The 24,776-nt window shown below is 44.5% G+C and overlaps 1 protein-coding gene across 2 annotated transcripts in view; it reads right to left on the minus strand.

Moving 5' to 3' along the window:
- gab2 (GRB2-associated binding protein 2) overlaps nt 1-24,776 on the minus strand; it is a 312,357-nt gene that overhangs the window by 34,627 nt on the left and 252,954 nt on the right. For both annotated transcript variants that reach the window (XR_010963264.1, XM_067986246.1), the window contains one exon: nt 4,513-4,732. Coding sequence is in view for 1 of the 2 variants with exons in the window: in XM_067986246.1 (XP_067842347.1) it covers nt 4,513-4,732 (220 nt within the window). In the remaining variant the exon portion in view is untranslated. The remainder of the gene's footprint in view (nt 1-4,512; nt 4,733-24,776) is intronic.

Below are 24,776 nucleotides of genomic sequence, written 5' to 3' on the forward strand. Positions count from 1 at the left end.
TATGGAGCAATTGTTAAAGATAACTGTAGCAAAGGAAATGGTTCTGAAAAAAAGTTGCAGAACTCTGTTTCTGGAGAAACTGTTTTCACAGGCACGAGGGTCGGTAACCAGAGGACACAAATTTAAGGTAATTGCCAAAACATGCAGGGGGGAAGAAATTCTTTTATGCATCGAGTTGTTATGATCTGGAATGCACTACTTGATGGGGTGATGGAAGCAGATTCAATACTAACTTTGGATAAATACCTGAAAAGGAGAAATTTGTCAGGCTATGGAGTAAGAGCAGGGGAGTGGGACTAATTGGATAGTTCTTTCAATTAAGAATAGATTTAATAAACTACAGTTTTAATAGAGTTAATAAGCAAAGATCATTTTCTCCGGTTGGTGAGTCAGTGTCAAGGGATCATCAATTTAAAATGGTCACTAAGAGAGTGAGATGAGAGGTTCGGAGAAATTTCTTTAAGCTGAGGGCTGTTGGACCATGGAATACTTGGCCACAGGGAGTGTTTCAGGCAGAGACTATTGGATCTCTTAAAGGAAAATTGGATAAATATTTGAATCAGAGGAAAATACAGGACTACGAGGAGAGAAATGGATAGCAGGATTAATTTTAGATTGCTCTAGCAAAGAACATGCACAGGCATGATGGGCTGAATGGCCTCGTTCTGTGTTATAAACTTCTGTGGTTCTCTGTTTAAAACATGTAACTGATCAGACAGTTCTTTGGAGATCAATTAGGACAGCAATCAGAGCAGACCTATACAGATTGGCATTAAAGATAGATGTGCCACTGATAGGGAAGGAAAGTAAGGAGGGGGTGGCAGTATGATCAAAGAAACTATCACAGCACTGGAAAGGGAGGATGTAGTTGAGGGGTCAAAGACAGAATTTATTTGGTTAGAATTAAGAAACAATAGAGGAGCAATTATGCTACTGGGTGTATAATATAGGCCACCAAATAGTGGGAAGGAGATAGAGGAGCAAATTTGCAGGCAAATTACAGAAAGATGCAAGAACAATAGAGCAGTGATAATGGGGGACTTCAATTATCCCAATATAGACTGAGACAGTAACAATGTAAAGAGCAAAGAGGGGGATAAATTCCTGAAATGTGTACAAGAGAACTTTCTTAAACAGTGTGTTTCCAGCCCAACGAAGAAAGAAGCATTGCTGGATCTAGTTCTGGGGAATGAAATGGGGCAAGTGGAGCATATTTCAGTGGGGAAGCATTTGGGGAACAGTGATCATAATATCATTAGGTTTAGAATAGTTATAGAAAAGCATAAGGAACAATCAAATGTGAAAATACTGAACTGGGGGAGGACTAATTTCAGTGAGTTCAAAAGGGATCTTGCTCAGGTGGATTGGAATCAAAAATTGGTAGGCAAAACAATAATTGAATAATTGGAGGCCTTCAAGGAGGAGATGGTTCAGGTACAGAGTAGACACATTCCCTTAAGGGGAAAAGGAAGGGCATCTAAAGCTAGAGCTCCCTGGATGACTAAAGATATAGGGATTGAAATGAAACAGAAAAAGGAGGCTTAGGACAAATGTAAAGTTCATAATACAGTAGAGAACCAGGCTGAATACAGAAAGTACAGAGGAGACCTAAAAAGGAAATTAAGGGGGCAAAGATAAAGTATGAGAATAGATTAGTGGCTAACATAAAAGGGAACCCCAAAGTCTTTTATAAACATATAAATAGTGAAAGGGTAGTCAAGGGAAGGGTGGGACCGATTAGGGACAAAAAAAAGAGATCTTCTTGTGGAGGCAGAGGGCATGGCTGAGGTACTAAATGAATACTTCGCATCTGTCTTCACTAGAGAAGAGGATGCTACCATTGTAGCGTTAAAGGAGGAGGTAATATTGGATAGGATAAAAATAGATAGAGAGGAGATACTTAAAAGATTGACAGTACTCAAAGTAGAAAAGTCACCCGGTCCAGATGGGATGCATCCTGGGTTACTGAGGGAAGTAAGGGTGGAAATTACAGAGGCTCTACCCACAATCTTCCAATCCTCCTTAGATATGGGGATGGTGCCAGACGACTGGAGGTTTGAAATATTACACCCCTCTGCAAAAAAAGGGGACAGTGATAAACCCGGGAACTACAGGCCAGTCAACCTAACGTCGGTGGTGGGGAAATTTTTAGAGACAATAATCCGGGACAAAATTAATTGGCATTTGGAAAGTTTGGGCTAATAAATGAAAGTCAGCACAGATTTGTTAAAGGAAAATCATGTTTGACTAACCTGATTGAGTTTTTTGATGAAGTAACAAAGAGGGTTTATGAGGGTAGTGCAGTTGGTGTTGTGTATATGGACTTTCAAAAGGCATTTGATAAAGTACCACATAATAGACTTGTTAAAAAATTAAAGCCCATGGGATTAAAGGGACAGTGGCAGCGTGGATACAAAATTGGCTAAGGGGCAGAAAGCAGAGAGTAGTGGTGAATGGTTGTTTTTCAGACTGGAGGGAAGTATACAGTGGTGTTCCCCAGGGGTCAGTATTAGGACCACTGGTCTTTTTGATATATATTAATGACCTGGACTTGGGTATAAGAACATAAGAACATAAGAAATTGGAGCAGGAGTAGGCCAATCGGCCCCTCGAGCCTGCTCCGCCATTCAATAAGATCATGGCTGATCTGATCCCAACCACAAATCTAAAGAACACAAGAAGTCGGAGCAGGACCCGGCCACATAGCCCCTGGGCCCTCTCCGCCACCCACAGGGCATTGACCGATCCGAACTCAGCTTCATGTCCAATTTCCTGCCCGTTTGTAGATGCCTCAAATTTCAAAGTTTGTAGATGCCTCAAACTCAGAAATGTAGTAAACAAAGTGGAGGATAGTAACAGACTTCAGGAGGACACAGACAGATTGGTGAAATGGGCTGACGCATGGGAGATGAAATTTAAGGCAAAGAAGTGTGAAGTGATATATTTTGGTAGGAAGAATGAGGAGAGGCAATATAAACTGAATGGTACAATTTTAAAGGGAGTGCAGGAACAGAAAGACCTGAGGGTGTATGTGCACAAATCTTTGAAGGTGGCAGGGCAAATTGAGAAGGCTGTTAAAAAAGCATATGGGATTCTGGGCTTTATAAATAGAGGCATAGAGTACACAAGCAAGGAAGTTATGCTAAACCTTTAGAAAACACTGGTTAGGCCACAACTGGAGTATTGTGTTCAATTCTGGGCACCACACTTTAAGAAAGATGTCAAGGCCTGAGAGAGGATGCAGAAGAGATTTACTAGAATGATGCCAGGGATGAGGGACTTCAGTTACGTGGAGAGACCGGAGAAGCTGGGGTTGTTCTCCTTGGAACAGAGAAGATTAAGGGAAGATTTGATGGAGGTGTTCAAAATCATGAACGGTTTTGATAGCGTAAATAAGGAGAAACTGTTTCCAGTGGCAGAAGTGTTGGTAACCAGAGGGCACAGATTTAAGGTGATCAGCAAAAGAGTCAGGGGCAACATATATTTTTTTTTACGCAGCGAGTTGTAATGATCTGGAATGCACTGCCTGAAAAGGTGGTGGAAGCAGATTCAATAATAACTTTCGAAAGGGAATTGGATAAATACTTGAAGGGAAAAAAATTACAGGGCTATGGAGAAAGAACAGGGGAATGGGACTAATTGGATAGTTCTTTCAAAGAGCCAGCCCAGGCACGATGGGCCGAATGGCCTCCTCCTGTGCTGTACCTACTATGATACTGCTACGTAGCACTCTATTTTGTTTTCTGGTATGAACATGTTCACCCTGGCAGTGGCAAAATCATCAGGTCTAAGGCATTGTGACTTTGTACTATAGTCTTGCAGTACTGGGTTTATGTCATTAGAAGCCATCAGTGAACTATGTAAATGCATGAGCTTTCTTTGAAAGAAAGTTGGACTTGTTCCAGCATTTTAACTTTCTCCATAAACCATAAAGCCTTTACATTGAAACTCTCTAGAATTTGGCTTTCAAACAGAAGGTCTCATACTTTTTACCTGTGGAACATTTAACTACTGCTGTTGTTTTCTATGCACACTAGTTCTGGACCAGTGAGTTGGAGAAATCAGTTTGGACCCAAATAAATTGGAACGTGAATTTCCATCAAGCCGCAAGCCATAACCGTAGAGATGGGAGAGGAATGTTCAACCAATAAATACGAGAATTGCTTTTTACAAACACAAAAACATTTTTCCTGATTGTACTTGCTTGACACAGGTCAAACTCATTTCACTCAGCAAATTGAAGAAATAATGAAGAATGATAGGGGATCAAATCTTCCCATTAAATAATCATCTCTGGCATCTGCTGTAATTTAACGTTGATGAGATCAACTCCAGCTGCCTTTGATTCTGATTTAACACAATGCAAAACATGACCCGACTCTGCTTATTACCTGTTTTGATGATTGCACATACTGTGAACCAGACATCAGTGTTGTCATGTTTGCCTGTTATTTTGAAAATCTGATTTTACAAATTTTGCCTTCTGTACTGTATTCAGCTGGAGATTCATACCTGGCATTTTCTGTCTTCTTGCTCATACACTGGTGCAGGAAGAGGTAGTCCTGTGGTGCACTAGATGAAAGAATGGGTTGAACCTGGATTGGGTTTTCAAATGTAAACACTGATGCTTGACTAGCATGTGAAGAACTCTGGGTCCCATGGTCTCCAACTAGAGCTTGCACAGAACCGCCAAAGTCAGCAATGGATGAACGAGGAGCATTCCTGGCAACATCTATATGGAACAGAAATAAATCCTTTTATTAATGGGTTTCTACATAACTCGAAAGCAAAAATATAAATATTAGAAATAACTAATAAAAGAAATCCACGTCAAACAGCAATTTTATGTTAAAACACATCAGTGCAATAAAACCCAATAAAATGCAAGTTATAGGTCTAATAGTATAAGTCAGCACTTAAACAAACAGTATGAAACAATAACTTTATAATTTACTTTATCTTCAGCTATAATTTGTGATAACAGTATAATTATCTTGGCTTGATAATAAAATAAATTATAGTTTTAATCTTGGCCATGTCTATTTCAGATTTTTAAAAAAAACATATTAATAGTGTTTTCTAATCAACATTCTTGTCATGCCACGGATTAGTGAACTCATCCAGTTGTAATCAAGCTGCAGTCCTCACAGATGAGATAAGGGGGCATGATTTTATCGAGGGGGCGGGGTAATTCCTGACAGGAAACCTGGAAGTATGTAGGGACGTCTTTTATTTTTTATTTTGACGGTTTCCCACCTGACAGGTTGGCCTGATTAACAGGCTGGTCTCAGTCGGACGGGAGAAGAGGAAGGAAGAGGACATAAACAGGTAAGTGTTAGATTGGGGGGGAGGGGGAGGGGGAGGGGGAGGGAGGGAGGGAGGGGGAGGGGGTCAGTCATCAGGAGGTTTGGGGTCGGAGATCGTGGTGGAGGGCTGCTGCAGGTAGGCTTGTTGGGCCGGGGGGAAGCACTCCTGCTCCTCTGTGCCCACAAGCTGTGCTCTAAAGGTACTTACCTGCCTTCTTGCCTCCTCTCACGTGGTGCGAAGCACAAGGCCCGGGACTCCCGGCCCCCAGGGGTTAAAAACAAAAAACCTGTCAAAATGGAGGCCAACAGCCTCCTTGAAAACTTTTACTGACTGACCCGCCTCCTAAGAGCGGGTTGGTCGCTTGCCCCTCATCCCGCCTCCATAAAAAACGGAAGTGGGCAGGTTGGGGGCGGGTTTTGGATATTAAAAATTTTCACTGCTCCCCCCTGCCACCAACCCACCCATTTTTCCCATTTAAAATCATGCCCAACATGTCCATCAGTAGGTCTCCACTTGATGCATAACCATATAAACCTTCCAGAGTTCCAGGCCTCAACTGTCTGGATAAACTGGGCTTTGGAGCCAGTTTTCAGCCTATTAGAGGTCAATTTGTTCATTGCTACTCCTTTCTCAACCTGCACTGCAACAACCCAGATTTCAGCTGACTTCTCCATCCATATTGTCCAAATACTGACCCTACTGTGGCTGTGTAAATGTTTTAGAAAATAGCGAAAGTGCTACACGGCATCAGCGCATGGTACAAACTTATAGCAACAAGATGCTTTTATATATAGGGACAATAATACAATGGTCGGAGACCTGAGGCCTGTAACGCACCCAAGGCACCCAGTGTAGCCTAGGTGGCCAATCAGCAGGAAGTAGACTAGGAACCTGCACACAAATGTGTGAAAGGTTGATTAGACCCCCAAAAAGTATTAAAAGAGGGAGCCACTTCACAATGAGACTGGAGTGCCTGAGCTGTGCTCCAGATCATTTGTGAAGCTGATCTGTGTCACCTCTGCCCTGAGCCTGGTGCCCCTCTCTCATGGCCAAAAAAAACCTCCTAGGACTGAACAGGGAGAGAGTACCAGAAAGTATAGCTGAGACAAATGAAGGCTTTGATGCTAAAGGTGGAGTTGAGGGATGCTCAAGGGGCTAGCAGAAGACCGAAGGAGCATAGGCTAGAGGAGTTCGCACAGATCGGGAGAGTTGAGCCTCCAAGGACCTGTAAATGAAGATTAGAATTTTGAATTTTATGTATTGAGGGACAGGGAACCAGTGGTAATCAGTGAGGTCAGGAAGTGGGAGAGGATGCAAATGGTGGAGTTTTGGATGAGATAAACCTAGCATAGCTTCTTCATGAAAAATATAAAATTAACCATATATGTGGTACATAGACTTGAGTCGTAACATTCTAATTTCACAAAACATATCCATGCTGCATATCCTTGTATAACAATATAGCAGAAAAGTCAAGTATGAAGCACCTCCAGCTTGAATATAATTTGATCAGTTGGTTATTATCCGTACCTTTTGAGATCATCTAGGTTCTGAGCACTGAGGACTGCACATTAGTCACTGAATCTGAAATTCAGTAAAAGCATTCATTCCCCAGAGGAAGAGCGAGTCATCAATGTTTAAAACAACCATGTATTGATTTTCTTAAAGGAGTTACTGCGTCACTACCCTTTCTGACCTGGACAGCTGAAAGCAGTCATTCAGACAACCAAAACCTATTTGCTTGTGGATGAAATTTTAGCTGACCAAAAAAAAAATCTGAAAAAGAAACACAGAAGAATTCTGGGGTATTATTATGGTTTTAAGAATTGAGTGGTGACAGGATTATCTGCCATGTCTGCATTGTTTTTGGCTTGGACAAGCTGTACATCAAACACAAAAATATCAGCAGAAATATCCTTTCTTGAAAGGTAGCACTTTATGATAACCTTGCTGGAAACATTGTAATGAGGTTACATCCTTTATAGATACATAAGTGCATCATAAATCTTTTTAGAGTTCTGGGATTCAGTTACTGTTGTACATTTGACAGTCATTTCTTAATTACATAGGCCAGGTAGTACTCACTTCCAATACTAAAGCTTATGTGAGCTTTTTTTTGGTAATATTGTTCTCCAGCCCTTGGAGGGTGAGTTGTGAATAATGCCAGTGATTGAGTAATATATATATATATATATATACACACACACAAGAGTGACACTGCACCCAAAGATATACGACCTCATGTGATTTGGTAACATTAGTGGTAGAAAAGAAAATATAGGTATGAAGTATTCTAAATTATTATGCAAATCACCACTTGAATATTTATTAAAATTATATTTGTAAATACTTTTTTTGAATTAAACTTATTTTCCATCCAATAATAATACAATTCCAACAATAATACAAAAGCAAAGTGTATTTCTTCAGTATTTAAAGAAAAAGTGATAGCCAAATGTTATTCATTATCACTGTAAATTTATTGGCACAACATTCTTTTTACATTTCATACACATTACTGGAGGAATGGGCCCTGGAAGTCTACGGCCTTCCTGGTGTACTCTAGCCATAATTTCAGTGAGAGTGTGCCAGAGTGGTTAGAAACTTGGCTGGGACTTGGATAGGCCGAGTCCCGACCGAGTGGCTAACATTCCGGGATGGCTTTGTGGAGGCAGAATCTCCGCCCTGCTCCACACAACCATCACAAATGGGGCAAGAACTCCCTATGTCAGGGATTTCCGTGCCCCAGGCTTTCAGAGGGACCCGGCGTATGGCCAGTGGAAGTACGCCAGGTCAGATCACACATCCCTGCGAGTACAGGCAGATGTGTGGACCACATGGGGGCCCAAGCCAGAATTGAGACTTCGACCCTTGAGGATTTGGGTACAAAGTTCTAATTTTTTTTATATAAAAAAGGAGTCCACTTTGTAATAAGAACATAAGAACATAAGAAATTGGAGCAGGAGTAGGCCAATCGGCCCCTCGAGCCTGCTCCGCCATTCAATAAGATCATGGCTGATCTGATCCCAACCACAAATCTAAAGAACACAAGAAGTCGGAGCAGGACCCGGCCACATAGCCCCTGGGCCCTCTCCGCCACCCACAGGGCATTGACCGATCCGAACTCAGCTTCATGTCCAATTTCCTGCCCGCTCCCCATAACCCCTAATTCCCTTTACTTCTAGGAAACTGTCTATTTCTGTTTTAAATTTATCTAATGAAGCATATAGGTGCCTACAGACTTCTTCTGGCGGTGGGGGGGGGGGGGGGGGGGGGGGGCGGGTGGTGGTTGGGGGGGGGGGTAGGGAGGCGAGGGCAAAACCTGGCAACTGGACCCCAACCCAGCATTCCTTACCAGACCATCTGGTGGCTCAGATGCAGCCTTAGTGGTGCAGGCATCGCCTACGGGATTCAAAGTAGGGAACCTGCACAGATCTTGAAAGTCCTCCAAAGTCAGCGGCAAAGGTTCCTGATGGGCACGATCCCGGGATAATTGTTCACGTCACTGACCCGCACACAACAATCCTTTTGTGGTTTCAGTGTTTCTCAGTCATAACACAGCATGAAGCCAAAGAACAGGCCAATATTAATCATAAAGTAGCAAGTGGAGTAAAAATAAATTTACAATTCTTACCATTACATTAAGAGTCTGAGGTGTGTTTCAGCCTGATTAAATTTGAAATTGGAATATTAATTTCTGATATTGCAATGTTTAATTTTACTGTTTCAATCTATCCCCTGGGGTTACCTCTTCTATATCAACACAAGGATCCCAATACTTCTACTCATTTAATAGTCAACTCAATTTACTGGTATAGGTTTAAAGTTATTATTCAACAATAAGATGTGAACTACTTGGTCCAGTGGATTTCCTGTCATATATATCCTGTTGCCGGAGGAACTGCAATTTTTTTTAAACTAAGAGAACATAATCTCTTTTATACCAGGGACGTTCTTTTCCGGAGAACTGAGGCTTTTGGGTAATTTAGCAATTTTGTCGAGCCACGATGTTTAAGTTTTGTCCACTCCACAGCTGGATTACTGAACTGTTTGTCACATCTATTGACCAGTTATTTAACTACCTGAGATATACCAAAAAAGCACTACTGCAGGTGTGTCAAGATTGGCCTGTTTTCTGTTGTTCCCACCATTCAATTTGCATTTCACTAATTCAACTGCAGAAATATTATTGTCAGCCATCATTTAATTTTAATTAGAGACTCATAAAATCTACAAAAATAGGGCTATCCATTCTTTTTTGAAGAAGAACAAAATATCCCCTGAGATAAGTAGGACCAAGTGTCAAATCCAACGTTGTCCAAAATTGCCTGAGTTGAACCCAGTTTATGTCAGAATCAGAAGGATCCATTAGTGCTTCGACAGCATCATTTTCTATTGTGCCAAAAATTTAACCAATATTCTCACACGCCTCACCAGATGCAAATATATGGGAACAAGGCGACCATATGGGATTAGAACTACTGCTCGTGTGGAGGATAAACACTAACACGGACAAGAGGAGCCAAACAGCTTGTTTTCCATATTGTAATTTCTGTGCAATTCTATGTAATCTGATAGATCATCACTATCATCCTTCTAGCCTCCAATCTCTTTCTTGCCTTTCTCTATTTTATCTTGGTACAATGGTCAGTGTTCATCTGAACTTTTTTCTCATTTCTTCAAAGCACGAAATGCACAGTCCTATGTGTTCTTCCTTCTCCCTGGTCTCCTACTCTAACGCATTCCTCCATAGCATCACAAAATTGTGGAATGCCTTCCTTCTCTCAGTCTTTCCTTCCTCTTACAATCTTCAGTCTTTTAAAATTTAATCATTACTTCCTGAATTACCTCATTTTCTTCTTTACTCTTTCCAACCTTGATGGTAAACTGTCACATGGGCCTTTGGTCTTTCACGTTTGGTTGCTCAATTAAAACAAAAATCGGAATGATAGACCTCTTTCCTCATAGCCCTGCAATTTTTTTCCCTTCAAGTATTTATCCAGTTCCCATTTGAAGTTACTACTGAACCTGCTTCCACCACCCTTTCAGGCAGTGCATTCCAGATCATTACAACTCACTGAGTAAAAAAATGTTTCCTCATGTTACCTCCGGCTCTTTTGCCGATCACCTTAAATCTGTGTCCTCTGGTTATCAACCCTTCTGCCAATGGAAACAGTTTCTCCTAATTTACTCCATCAAAACAGTTCATGATTTTGAATACTTCTGTCAAATCTCCCCTTAACCGTCTCTGTTCTTAGGAGAACAAGCCAGCTTCTCCACATAACTGAAGTCCCTCATACCTGCTACCATCCGAATAAATCTCTTCTGCATCCTCTCTAAGGGCTTGATTTTAAAAGGGCGGCGGGATGGGGGTGGCAGGGGGGTGTCAATGGGCACGCGGCAAACCCGGATAATAAAAACTTACCTTTCCCCACGCTTCCGGGTTTGCCGTCCGAAAGCTGCGCAGTGGGCGGACTGCGCACCCACATGACAGGCTGTCAGCTGCAGCTTCTGTATTTAAAGGGCCATTGCTCCAATGGCTTTTGCTGGAGCAAAGACCAAAAAGACACAATGGAGCAGCACAAGGGCAAGGCTGCTCCAAGATTTAATGATGCCTCACTCCAGGTGCTACTGGCTGGGGTGAGGGGGAGGAGGGAACTGTTTTACCCAGCTGACAGGAGGAAGTGCCCTGCCTCTGCCTCCAAGGCCTGGCATGAGGTGGCAGGGGAGGTCATCAGCAGCGGTCACCAGCAGCAGCGACATATCCCGCACCTGGGTTCAGTGCAGGAAGCGTTTCAATGACCTAACCAGGTCAGCAAAAGTGAGTACACTTACTGATTCTCCTGCATTGCGTGGTGCACATCACCCTCCCCCCACCCCCCCAAACTCATTCTGCACTGCCAAGGCTACTCCATCACATCATTCCTCACACCCACTTAAGGCTCATCTTTAACTTTCCTTCACTTCCTGACCACTTCCTCACCTCCCCATTTGTGACCCACCAAGACCACTCACCCCAATCCTGATCCAATGTGATGTCTCTGTCTCATACTCACCCTCTGATGCACCTCTTTCACGGTCAGCCTAACCCAAAGCAATGCATTCATCGGTTGACCACTTCACCATCACTCACTCACACGTCTGTACTTTCTTCCCTTCTAGAAGAGAGCGCAAAATGCATGTGAGAGGACGAGGACTGGAGGGGGACCACAACAAATAGTGGTCTGGAGGAGGAGGCCGTCCTGGAGATCAGCCACACCCTCGAGTGCATGTCCGTCGGGGACGCTGAGACTGGCATCCCACAAACGTCTGGTGGCACAACTTTAACATTCATCACACACAACGTGAATTGATGCTAACAATGATTGGCATCTTGAACACCTCAGTATGCTCATCGCAACATGACACATCTGTGATGATGCTTAATATTGCCTTCTGTTCTCTTACAGGCCATTCAACAACTGCAGTGGCGGGAGAGGGCAATTCCTCAGAGTACCTGCTGGCCTCTGAGTGTGCACCGGCACATCTTAGCGAGCCATCCGGCAGCGCAGATACTCACACCTCAGTGGGTTCTTGTAGTCAGCTAGTTGGGTTGGCACCTGGTGAGCCACCAACACAGGTGAGCACGAGCAGACACTGGTGGCAGGGCCAGCTGCAGAGAGTCTGCGTCGGTGGGCGCACTCCTCTCCAGGCTATGCTCACCCGGGGGCCATCCTTAAAAAGGAGAATGATCGAGGGACAGCAGCGCATTTGCGAGGTACTGGAACAGGTGCCACACACACTCTCCACAATACTGCAGAGGATGGAGGAGTCCAACTCTTGCATGAGTGGAATGGTGGCATAGGTACAGGAGGGAATCTCTGAGATAGTGTCACAGGGACGTGAGCAACTGTCTGAGATAGTGTCGCACATAACTGCGGAAATGTCTGAGATAGTGTCACAGGTAAGTGCGGGAATGTCTGCAATGGAGAGAAGGCTAGCCTCCGTTGAGCTTCAAGCACGGCTCACAAATGAGTCCATTCAGGCCCTGACAACGGCCGTCCGGACTCAGGGTGAACAACATTCTCCCGCCTTAAACAGGCAGACAGATACTTTAGAAGTGGCCTTCCAAGGCACCACACATGTCCTCCAAACTGTTGTCCAGCAGGGTGGAAGGAGTAATGTGGGCCTGGCCCAGAAGAGAGATGATGGCAAAAGGGGACATGGAAGTGGGGACACCATCAAAGCGCTCTCACGTCTCACCCGTTGCCACCCTCTCAACCAGTACCCTCAATGCTGCCCACTCTCCAAGCGGCTGAGTCAGCCCCTGCACACGTGCAGGTGGAGCAGTCTTTCGAGGGATCCTCATGGGCCCCAAAACCCAGAGGGCATAGGTCCAAAGCATCTAAGCAGTCAGGGCATGAACATGAGCAACCTGCCACTACCTCTGCTGCAGCCACAGGGGATGCACCACGTGGAAGCGGTAGGAAGAGAAAGGTTAAGGATTTGTGATCACGAAGGGTATGCACAAGGATGTCTGACAGACTGTCATGTTTTTCATTTATATTTGGTTTTTGTTAAAGTCACATTAAATGTTATCATTCTCACCACTACTGCCACGTCTTGCCCAATATCTTGACTGGCTTTTGTGATAGGGCCCTTTCATGAGCTTCACCATGAATGGCGACACTTGATGTCACCCATTGGGTCACTTTACAGTGGGTGTATGTGTAGTTGCAGGACTGTTTTGTGCAAGGAGTGGGGGGTGTCGGTGTTCGCTGGTCTTTCCGAGCGGTGTGAGGACTGCACTCTTCTCATTTTCTGATCTTATGAGAACTGTTCACATGAGCGATTCCCTGGCCTCACGAGCAGCCAGATGAGCCGCTGCTCTGCCCATGGGTTCATCCTCCTTCTCCTCCTCCTCCTCCTCCTCCTCCTCAATTTGGATGGCAGATGTGGATGGTGGGTGAGGGGGTGGAGCCTCCTCAACCAGTACCCTTCTCTGTTGCACCAAGTTGTTCAGGACACAAAACACTACTATAACGTGACCCACTCTTGCTGGTGCGCATTGAAGCGCTCCCCCAGAATGATCAAGGCATTGAAATCGCATCTTGAGCAGTCCTATTGCATGTTCAATTATAGACCTGGTGGTGATGTGGCGTCGTTATATCAACGTTGTTGCTCGGTGATGGGATTCCTCAGATGTGTCATGAGCCACGTGTGCAGGGGGTATCCCTTGTCCCCGAGGAGTCAGCCCTTAAGGGTGTGCAGTGCATGGAAGAGGCCTGGGATGTTGGATTCCCTCAGAATGAAGGAATCGTGGCAACTGTCTGACGCACACGTGAAGGAATCTCTTGTGGTGGTCACAAATGAGCTGAGCGTTGATGGAGTGATACCCCTTTCTGTTGATGAACAGTCCTGGCTTGTGTGGAGCTGCTCAGATTGCTATATGGGTGCAATCGATTGCACCCTGTACCCGTGGGAAGCCAGCCACAGAGTGGAATCCCACTGCCCTCCCCGTCTGGCTGAGGTCGTCCACGGGGAAGTTGACGTACTGCGAGGCCCTGCGAAACAAGCCTTCGATGACCTGCCTCATGCACTTGTGTGCAGATGACTGAGAGACCCCGGTGATGTCACCGGTGGCATCCTGGAATGATCCAGAGGTGAAGAAGTGGGGGGCAGTGGTGACTTTAACAGCGATGGGTAATGAGACGCCACCAGGCCCAACCGGGAACAGCTCGGCACGAGGGAGGCTGCAGATGTCTGCGACTCACTCTCAGCCTCCATATGCATTGTTCCTCAGAGGTCCAGGAAGCTGAGCCTCAGTATGTAGACCCATTTGACGAGGGTAGTGCCTCCTGCGACTTCGCTCCCTCTGTTGTTCCCCTCTGTGCTCTTGTGCAGGTGCCTGTGGTTCACCACTGTGTTGTGAAGCTCCAAGTGGCGGAAGTGCACGCCGTGCCTGGTGAGGATGGTGATGTTGCTCGTCCTCGGATGTAGTGGTGAATGCAGCCATTGCACCCCACATCCTGTGATGGTGTCAGATTGAGGGGGTCCAAAAAGTTGGCAAATATGTGTAAACAGAACAATTCTGAGTGGAAACCAAGAATTTTCAGTCTAAACACAAAGATCTCCCAGTCAAAAGTTTGTCTGAGAGAACTGAGTGCCCTGCTGCAATAACTGACCTTTTATCCCCATCTGTCAACAGGCATTTAAACGTCCAAATGGCTGCTGGCTGAAACACGGCTCCTTCACCATGGCATGCTTCACACAGCACGGGAAACACGCTGAGGCAACATTGAAATCGCTCTCCTTCCATCAAGTACTTGAAGTACTTGAAATGTACATAAATCCGTAGTCAATTGGATTTATGTACATTAAAGTACTTTAAGTACTTGATTTAGTGTTTTAAATACCTTACCACTGGCTTTAATTGCCGGCAGGACTTCCAAGTTTGGGAACGGCGCGCGTATCCAGATGACTCTGGGTCGTGCACGTTCATCAGCGTGTTGGCACCAGGATTCCTGCCCGCTGAAGAAGATCACGATTTTCTTTGCCCCCGCCCCCAAACTTCGGTTTTAAAATTGAGCCCGAAGACCTTGACATCCTTCCTAAAGTGTGGTGCTCAAAATTGAACACAATATTCCAGCTGAGGTCTAACCAGTGTTTTAGAAAGGTTTAGCATAAATTTCTTGCTTTTGTATTCTATGCCTCTATTAATAAAGCCTAGGATCCATTCTGCTTTTTTTTTTAAAACAGCCTTCTCAACTTGTCCTGCCACCTTCAAAGATTTGTGTACATACACCCCCAGGTCTCTCTGTTCCTGCACTCCCTTTAAAATTGTACCATTTAGTTTATATTGCCTCTCCTCATTCTTCCTACCAAAATGTATCACTTCACACTTCCCTAAGTTAAATTTCATTTCCTGTATGTCTGCCCATTTCACCAGTCTGTCTATGTCCTCCTGAAGTCTGTTACTATCCCAAGAACATAAGAATAGAAGTGGGCCACACGACCCTTCGAGCCTGCTCTGCTATTCAATAAGATCATGGCTGATCTTCGACCTCAACTCCACTATCCGCATATCCCTCGATTCCCTTTGTGCACAAAAATCTGTCTATCTCAGTCTTGAATATACTCAACGACAGAGCAACCACAGCCCTCTGAGGTAGAAAATTCCAAAGATTCACAACCCTCTGAGTGAAGAGATTTTCCCTCACTTTGGTCATAAATGGCCGACCCCTTATTTTGAGACTATGACCCCTAGTTCTAGACCCTCTAGCCAGGGGGAACAGCCTCTCAGCATCTACCCTGTCAAGCTCTTTAAGAATTTTATACGTTTCAATAAGATCACCTCTCATTCTCCTAAACTCCAGAGAATATAAGCCCTTTCTACTCAATCTCTCCTCATAGGACAACCCTCTCATCCCAGGGGTCAATCTAGTAAACCTTCGTTGCACCCCCTCTAAGGCAAGTATATCCTTCCTTCGGTAAAGAGACCAAAATTGTACCCCAGGTGTGGTCTCACCAGAACCCTATATAATTGCAGCAAGACCTCCTTACTCTTATACTCCAACCCCCTTGCAATAAAGGCCAACATACCATTTGCCTTTAATTTCTTGCTGTACCTGCATGTTAACTTTCTGTGATTCGTGTCCTCCATATTGTTTACTACATTTCCGAGTTTTGTGTCATCTGCAAACTTTGAAATTATACCCTGTATACCCAAATCCAGGTCATTAATATGTATCAAAAAGAGCAGTCGTCCTAATACTGACCCCTGGCAAACACCACTGTATACTTCCCTCCAGTCTGAAAAACAACCGTTCACCACTACTCTCTGGTTTCTGTCCCTTAGCCAATTTTGTATCCACGCTGCCACTGTCCCTTTAACCCATGGGCTTTAATTTTCCGAACAAGTCTATTATGTGCTACTTTATCAAATGCCTTTTGAAAGTCCATATACACATATATGAGCCGCACTACCCTCATCAACCCTCTCTGTTACTTCAAAGAACTCAATCAAATTAGTCAAATACAAAGGGGTTAAATTGGTTAACCCCTGAAAACGGGCGCTGGGATCATGGTGTGCGATTAACCCACACACGTTGATTGCAATGCAGGCAGCACGTAACATTCGTGCAGCCTGCTGATTTCAATGATAGCTGCGTGCAGCCAGCGCTATCTGCGCTATTGATTGATTACACCCAGTAGCAGGGGGCCCCCAATATTGGGAGTGGCTAGCACTAATTAAATGCAGTCTGCACCTCTTAAAGGGAAGGTGCACTGTGGCTGCAGGAAATGATGGAAGTCAATTGGGAAGTGAATCTGTACTGCAATATAGTGAAGAACGGTGATGATGGGAACGCTGGAATTTTTAATGAGCAACAACTTGGCAACAACTTATATTTTCAAAATATAAGATACAGGTCTGAACGGAGATCAGAAATTGCACAAGTAAAATGTAGATCTCGTCCTTATGTTTAAAAACTGTTGTTGCATTTTAAAATATTGAATAAATGTTTCTAAAAACTATATCCCATATCTTTAAATCTGCATGCGAGACCTCACCAATTTGCCGAACTGAGTTTGCACCAGGCCTGTGAGAGAGCGTGCACAAAGATTCTGTTATGATACACTAGAGGCCTTGGTGGAAGAGGGGGACAGAAGGATAGGCTTCCTATATCCGCAGGGGGGCAAGAGGCCCTCCAGACATATGCTCACAAGGCAGTGGGTGGGCAGTAGCGGACAAGGTCAATGCCAGGAGCATAGCACCACGAACAACGATGCAGTGCGGGAAGAAGTTCAATGCTTTGTCATGAGTGGTCAAGGTGAGTGAGGTCAACTGTCAAGTGGCATCTCCTGCACCACTAGCCTCATCCACTGCTCCACACACTACACCCCCCCACCCCCCACCTACCAATAAACTCTTTCAATCAGTACACACCTCTTCCAATCAGATGCTTCAGCTCGCCCTCACACATTCCCACTGTTGCAAGCCGCACACCCACAACTCACAGGTCACACACATTGGCAGCTATTCAACCATGACAGCCACATCACCCAAACATCTTGCAGGCCACTCACCGACACACTTGCCGCTTTCTTGCAGGAGAAGGTGGCATGTGGCAGGAGGCAGCAAGTGGCAGTGGCTCCATGGATTGTGAACCTGCTGTCCTCTCTCTCAGGATGACAGCATTCCTGTCCCACCAATGTCACTCTGATAGTGTCGTTGTTGTTCAAACAGGCCAGTCACGGAGAACAGTACGTCCCAGTACACTGAATATACATTGTGTCAATGTATATTCAGTGTACTGGGATGTACTGTTCTCCGTGACTGGCCTGTTTGAACAACAATGACACCTTTTGATTGGTGTGATGCTGTCCCAGTCTAATATAAGATATGCGATTTGAGAACCTTTCACTCATTCATCTGACGAAGGGGATAATCTCCGAAAGCTTGTGATTTTAAAATAAAATTGTTGGACTATAACCTGGTGTTGTAACATTCCTTACATTTGTCCACCCCAGTCCATCACCGGCATCTCCACATCATCACTCTGATAGTGCCCTTGCTGTTGCCTATGTGCTAGCCAGCACGTTCCCTGTAGAGAATTGCAGCTTTATTAAAGTATAGGAAACCTCCAAAAAGAGGTAGAAATGCATCATCAGCCAGAATAAATAATCCAGCAACTAACCAGTAACTCCTGTATGATTCCTTTAAATAGCACTGGTGGGGAGTCCTCCATGCCTGTTCAGCTGTGCGAGGTTGGAACGTGAAATTCCAAGATAGCAGCGGTCCCTTTGAACGAGTGTTGTGTAAGACTACAAATATGGAAAATACTGTAAAAACACCGTAAAACTGCAAGACATGAAACAGTTAACCCCAGGTACCAGTCAAAGAGACTCCATCCCATGATCAGTTTCGGACTCTCATTTACATTAAACAATGAGGCCCTGGCGAAGACACATTAACATCGAGACAACGTAGAATCAAACTGAGCCTCTGAGCCACATTCAGTCTCGGACAAGAACGGAAGGCCTTTCACACCTAAACAATGCTGTGAGCCAAGGGCCCATCACAGCGAGGAATACCACATTGTCCTGATGCTCTGCAGGTAGCGGGGAGGAGATAAAGAGTTGTCTCTCGACCTCACAGCTCTGCACAAATAAGGAGTTTTGAATCACTGAGATGCTCAGATGAAGAGGTGTGAATGTCAAGCAATCCAACAGATTGATAGCTGAAACCACAGATGAAGCCCAGATGGGGGTTTGCATGACTGGAACACTATAAGAAGGTACAACAGCAGCACGTGGAAGCTGTAGTCAGGTGAAGGCGGATGGAGACCAGTCACCTCCAGATCCAGGCCTACAATCAATGTCAGTAATGACCAGCCACGTGGGTGATTGTAAGTTCCAGGCAAACCACAAAGCGGTTTGCACGGTGGAGGCTGCAGTCAAGGGAAGTAGGACGGAAACTGGTCATTTCCAAGTCCAGGCCTACGATGGCGGAGTCCAGCACGTGAGTGCAAAAGACAAGGCTGAAGCGTTTGCAACCATCTTCAGCCAGAAGTGCCGAGTGGATGATCCATCTCAGCCTCCTCCCGATATCCCCACCATCACGGAAGCCAATCTTCGGCCAATTCGATTCACTCCACGTGATATCAAGAAACGGCTGAGTGCACTGGATGCAGCAAAGGCTATGGGCCCCGACAACATCCCAGCTGTAGTGCTGAAGACTTGTGCTCCAGAACTAGCTGCGCCTCTAGCCAAGCTGTTCCAGTACAGCTACAACACTGGCATCTACCCGACAATGTGGAAAATTGCCCAGGTATGTCCTGTCCACAAAAAACAGGACAAATCCAATCCGGCCAATTACCGCCCCATCAGCCTACTCTCAATCATCAGCAAAGTGATGGAAGGTGTCGTCGACAGTGCCATCAAGCGGCACTTACTCACCAATAACCTGCTCACCGATGCTCAGTTTGGGTTCCGCCAGGACCACTCGGCTCCAGACCTCATTACAGCCTTGGTCTAAACATGGACAAAAGAGCTGAATTCCAGAGGTGAGGTGAGAGTGACTGCCCTTGACATCAAGGCAGCATTTGACCGAGTGTGGCACCAAGGAGCCCTAGTAAAATTGAAGTCAATGGGAATCAGGGGGAAAACTCTCCAGTGGCTGGAATCATACCTAGCACAAAGGAAGGTGGTAGTGGTTGTTGGAGGCCAATCATCTCAGCCCCAGGACATTGCTGCAGGAGTTCCTCAGGGCAGTGTCCTAGGCCCAACCATCTTCAGCTGCTTCATCAATGACCTTCCCTCCATCATAAGGTCAGAAATGGGGATGTTTGCTGATGACTGCACAGTGTTCAGTTCCATTCGCAACCCCTCAAATAATGAAGTAGTCTGAGCCCGCATGCAGCAAGACCTGGACAACATCCAGGCTTGGGCTCATAAGTGGCAAGTAACATTCACGCCAGATAAGTGCCAGGCAATGACCATCTCCAACAAGAGAGAGTCTAACCACCTCCCCTTGACATTCAACGGCATTACCATCACCGAATCCCCCACCATCAACATCCTGGGGGTCACCATTGACCAGAAACTTAACTGGACCAGCCATATAAATACTGTGGCTACGAGAGCAGGTCAGAGGCTGGGTATTCTGCGGCGAGTGACTCATCTCCTGACTCCCCAAAGCCTTTCCACCATCTACAAGGCACAAGTCAGGAGTGTGATGGAATACTCTCCACTTGCCTGGATGAGTGCAGCTCCAACAACACTCAAGAAGCTCGACACCATCCAAGATAAAGCAGCCCGCTTGATTGGCACCCCATCCACCACCCTAAAAATTCACTCCCTTCACCACCGGCGCACTGTGGTTGCAGTGTGTACCATCCACAGGATGCACTGCAGCAACTCGCCAAGGCTTCTTCGACAGCACCTCCCAAACCCGCGACCTCTACCACCTAGAAGGACAAGAGCAGCAGACACATGGGAACAACACCACCTGCACGTTCCCCTCCAAGTCACACACCATCTCGACTTGAAAATATATCGCCGTTCCTTCATTGTCGCTGGGTCAAAATCCTGGAACTCCCTTCCTAACAGCACTGTGGGGGAACCGTCACCACACGGACTGCAGCGGTTCAAGAAGACGGCTCACCACCACCTTCTCGAGGGCAATTAGGGATGGGCAATAAATGCTGGCCTCGCCAGCGACGCCCACATCCCGTGAACGAATAAAAAAAAAGTAACGATTAGCCGCATGGGTGATTGTAAGTTTCAGCCAAATCATAGAAGGGTTTTGTTGGTCTAATAAACTAACATGTTTGGGTTGAGCCAAAGCCTGTTTATCACATGCAATTTTGTTCTTGTAATTCCGAGGTCCAAGAACCGGTGTAAGGTGGAAGGGAACGGAACACCTTACAGTTGCACACTGATTAACGTCATAATCTACATGCTGCCAGCACTCGTTTGGTGCACATACGCAAAGGCCTTTACCAAGATGGCGCCCTGCGCATGTCACGCCAGAAGTGTGCGCGTGCATCTCTGACGCCATTTTCGGGGCTTAGGTGTCCACGTAGCACTTACAGAACGGGAGCTACATGGCCCAATTTCGGCCCCAAATTTGCTTGAACAAATCCGTGCTGACTTTCATTTATTAGCCCATACTTATCCAAGTGCCAATTAATTTTGTCCCAGATAATAGTCTCAAAGTTTCCCCACCACCATCATTAGGCTGACTGGACTGTAAACATCGGGTTTATCACTCTCCCCTCTTTGAACAGGGGGGTAACATTTGCAATCCTCCAGGCTTCTAGCACCGTGCCCATATCTAAGGAGGATTGGAAGATTGTGGCCACAGCCTCCACAATTTCCACCCTTACTTCCCTCAGTAACCTAGGATGCATCCCATCTGGACTGGGTGACGTTTCTACTTTGAGTACTGTCAATCTTTTAAGTACCTCCCTTCTATCTATTTTTATCCTATCCAATATCGTTACTACCTCCTCCTTTACTGCTACAATGGCAGCATCCTCTTCTCTACTGAAGACAGATACAAAGTATTCATTTAGTACCTCAGCCATGTTCTCTGCCTCCACAAGATGATCTTTTTTGTTCCTAATCGGTCCCACCCTTCCTTTGACTACCCTTTTTACTATTTATTATGTTTATAAAAGACTTTTGGGTTCCCTTTCTGTTAGCTGCTAATCTATTCTCATACTCTCTCTTTGCCCCTTATTTCCTTTTTTAGATCTCCTCTGTACTTTCTGTATTTAGCCTGGTTCTCTACTGTATTATGAACTGTACATTTGTCATAAGCCTCCTTTTTCTGTTTAATTTTAATCTCTATTTCTTTAGTCATCCAGGGAGTTCGAGCTTTGGAAGCCCTACCTTTGCCCCTCATGGGAATGTATCTGAACCAACTCCTCCTTGAAGGTCGCCCATTGTTCAATTATTGTTTTGCCCACCAATTTTTGATTCCAATCCACCTGGGCAAGATCCCTATTTAACTCACTGAAATTAGCCCTCCTCCAGTTAAGAATTTTCACATTTCATTGTTCCTTGTCCTTTTCCATAACTATTTGAAACCTAATGATATTATGATCACTGTTTCCCAAATGCTCCCCCACTGAAACATGCTCCACTTGCCCCACTTCATTCCCCATAACTAGATCCAGCAATGCTTCCTTCCTCGTTGGTCTGAAATCACACTGTTCAAGAAAGTTCTCTCGTACACATTTCAGGAATTCCTTCCTCTCTTTGCATTGTTACTGTCCCAGTCTATATTGGGATCATTGAAGTCTCCCATTATCACTACTCCATAGTTCTTACATCTTTCTGTAAGTTGCCTACAACTTTGCTCCTCTGTCTCCTTCCCACTATTTGGTGGCGTATGGTATACACCCAGTAACTTAACAGCTCCTCTGTAGTTCCTTAATTCTAACCAAATAGATTTTGTCTTTGACCCCTCATCTATATCATCTCTTTCCAGTGCTATAATATTTTCTTTGATCAATACTGCCACCCCACCTCCTTTATTTCCTTCCCTACCTTGTAGCCAGAAATATTAAGTACCCAATCCTATCCTGGTTAGATTAGTGAAGTATGAGCTAATGTAGAATATCGATGAAAAATTAGTTTTATAAAATTGGTTTGGACAAATTTATGTTCCCAGCCCCACATAGGTTGATTTGAATCATCCAAGCGCGAAACAAAAGGATGTGGGAATTTTAAGAGGAAATACCAGTGTTAATCTGAGTCTCTGGATGCTGATGATAGGCCTTATTATTGTCAGGGGCAAGGAATGATGGGCGCATGCTGGAAGACCATCAAATTATTTGATGCTGGCTTCTGCTAGGCTTCCCAGATGGTGCAAAACATGAATTCTGCTTAAAATGAAAGGGAAAAACTGTGTTCTGATGAAGGATATGTACCTGAAACATTATGATCTTTCTTTTCTGTTTGGTCGCCCGCCCCGATGAAAACCGGAAATGAACGGGTTGAAGGCAGGTTGGGGGCGGGTCTGAAATTGTTGCAATTTTCAATGCCACCTCGCCCCCAACCCACCCGTTTTTCCCTTTCAAAATCCTACCCAAAGAGTCTGAAAAGGGATATAGACTGGTTAAGAGAATGGGCAAGAAAGTGGCAGATGGAGTATAATGCGGGCAAATGTGAGGTTATTCACTTTGGTAGGAAGAATAGAAAAACAGAATATTTTTTAAGTGGTGAGAAGCTATTAAATGTTGGTGTTCAGAAAGATTTGGGGTCTCGTACAAGAAACACAAAAAGTTAGCATGCAGGTACAGCAAGCAATTAGGAAGGCAAATGGTATGTTGGTCTTTATTGCAAAGGGGTTGGAGTTCAAGAGTGAGGAAGTCTTACTACCAATGTACAGGGCTTTGGTGAGACCACACCTGGAGTACTGTGCAAAGTTTTGGTCTCCTTATCTAAGGAAGGATATACTTGCCTTAGAGGCGGTGCAATGAAGGTTCACTAGATTAATTCCTGGGATGAGAAGTTTGTTCTATGATGAGAGAATGAGTAGAATGGGCCTATACTCTCTGGAGTTTAGAAGAATGAGAGGTGATTTCATTGAAACATATAAATTTCTAAGGGGGATTGACAGCGTAGATGCTAAGTGTTTGTTTTCCTTGGCTGGAGAGTCAAGAACTAGGGGGGCATTGTCACAGGATAAGGGGTTGGCCATTTAAGACTGAGATGAGGAGGAATTTTGAAATGTTTGAAATTCTCTACCCCAGAGGGCTGTGGATGCTTAGTCGTTGAGTATATTCAAGACTGAGATAGACAGATTTTTGGACTCTAGGGGAAACAAGGGATATTGGAATCGGGCAGGAAAGTGAAGTTGAGGGCGAAGATCAGCCACGATAGCGGAGCAGGCTCGAGGGGCCGTATGGCCTACTCCTGCTCCTATTTCTTATGTTCTGAATGAGTCAAGCACTGGAAGCCAATATGGGAGGACAAACTACATCATAAATTCATTCAAAAACATGTAATTACTATTTTGCTACATGTACTGATCAAAGCAAATCTTCCCTCATGCTCAAGTGGCCACTGTAGGAAAAGTGCTTTGTAATTCCTGAAGGTAGCAAGATTTGTGGTATGACTGGTGTGGCTATGATCCAAAAGACAAATTCACTGAGTCTGATAGGATTGTATACCTTAAGGAGTATTTACACTACAAGTTCAGGGTTGGTTTGAAGTGGATTAGCTATGCACTGACACTTAGTGTTAAATCCTGAACTATTTCTGAAGTGAAGCAGAGTGAGAATCCCTCCTACAAGGATTTGTACTCCACTTTTCTCTGGCATCAAATCAGACCTTGAATCTAGGTTCAAGCTGCATTTGGACTATAGTGCTTGGGTGAAATAGAACTGCTATACACTGATGCCAAAGCTGGAGGGTAAATGCACCCTTAATAGATATAATTACAAACAACATTTCCAATTTACAAATTACACAAACCTTTTAATGTTGGTGATGAAATACATGGGATAAATCACATATCATTATATTTACTACTTCCTTCTTTACAGAAGCGATATTTGTTACTCAGAAGGCAATCAGTAAGTGATCCATAACATAGTTTGGAGAAACTTCAATTATCACACAGCACTAATTAGTTTACAAAGGTTAAGCTTTATACATCAATCACTGTTACTAAGAATGACAATAGATTATTTGTAACTATTAGCAGAAAACATGTCATGGGAATTTATGGAGACCTAAACAAATTATACCAATAATAATAATTACAGTGGAAAATTGAGGAAAAATATAGCAATGTAATAAAAGGACTGACACCTTCACTTGGTTGGCTTGGTTTTCACTTAAATGATTTGGAAATTCCAAGCTCAGAACTGCCCAAGAGCCAATGCTGTCTAATAATAATGATGTGGAGATGCCGGTGATGGACTGGGGTTGACAATTGTAAACAATTTTACAACACCAAGTTATAGTCCAGC

Source organism: Heptranchias perlo, chromosome 6 (genome assembly GCF_035084215.1).
Source record: "Heptranchias perlo isolate sHepPer1 chromosome 6, sHepPer1.hap1, whole genome shotgun sequence".
Lineage (NCBI taxonomy): Eukaryota > Metazoa > Chordata > Chondrichthyes > Hexanchiformes > Hexanchidae > Heptranchias > Heptranchias perlo.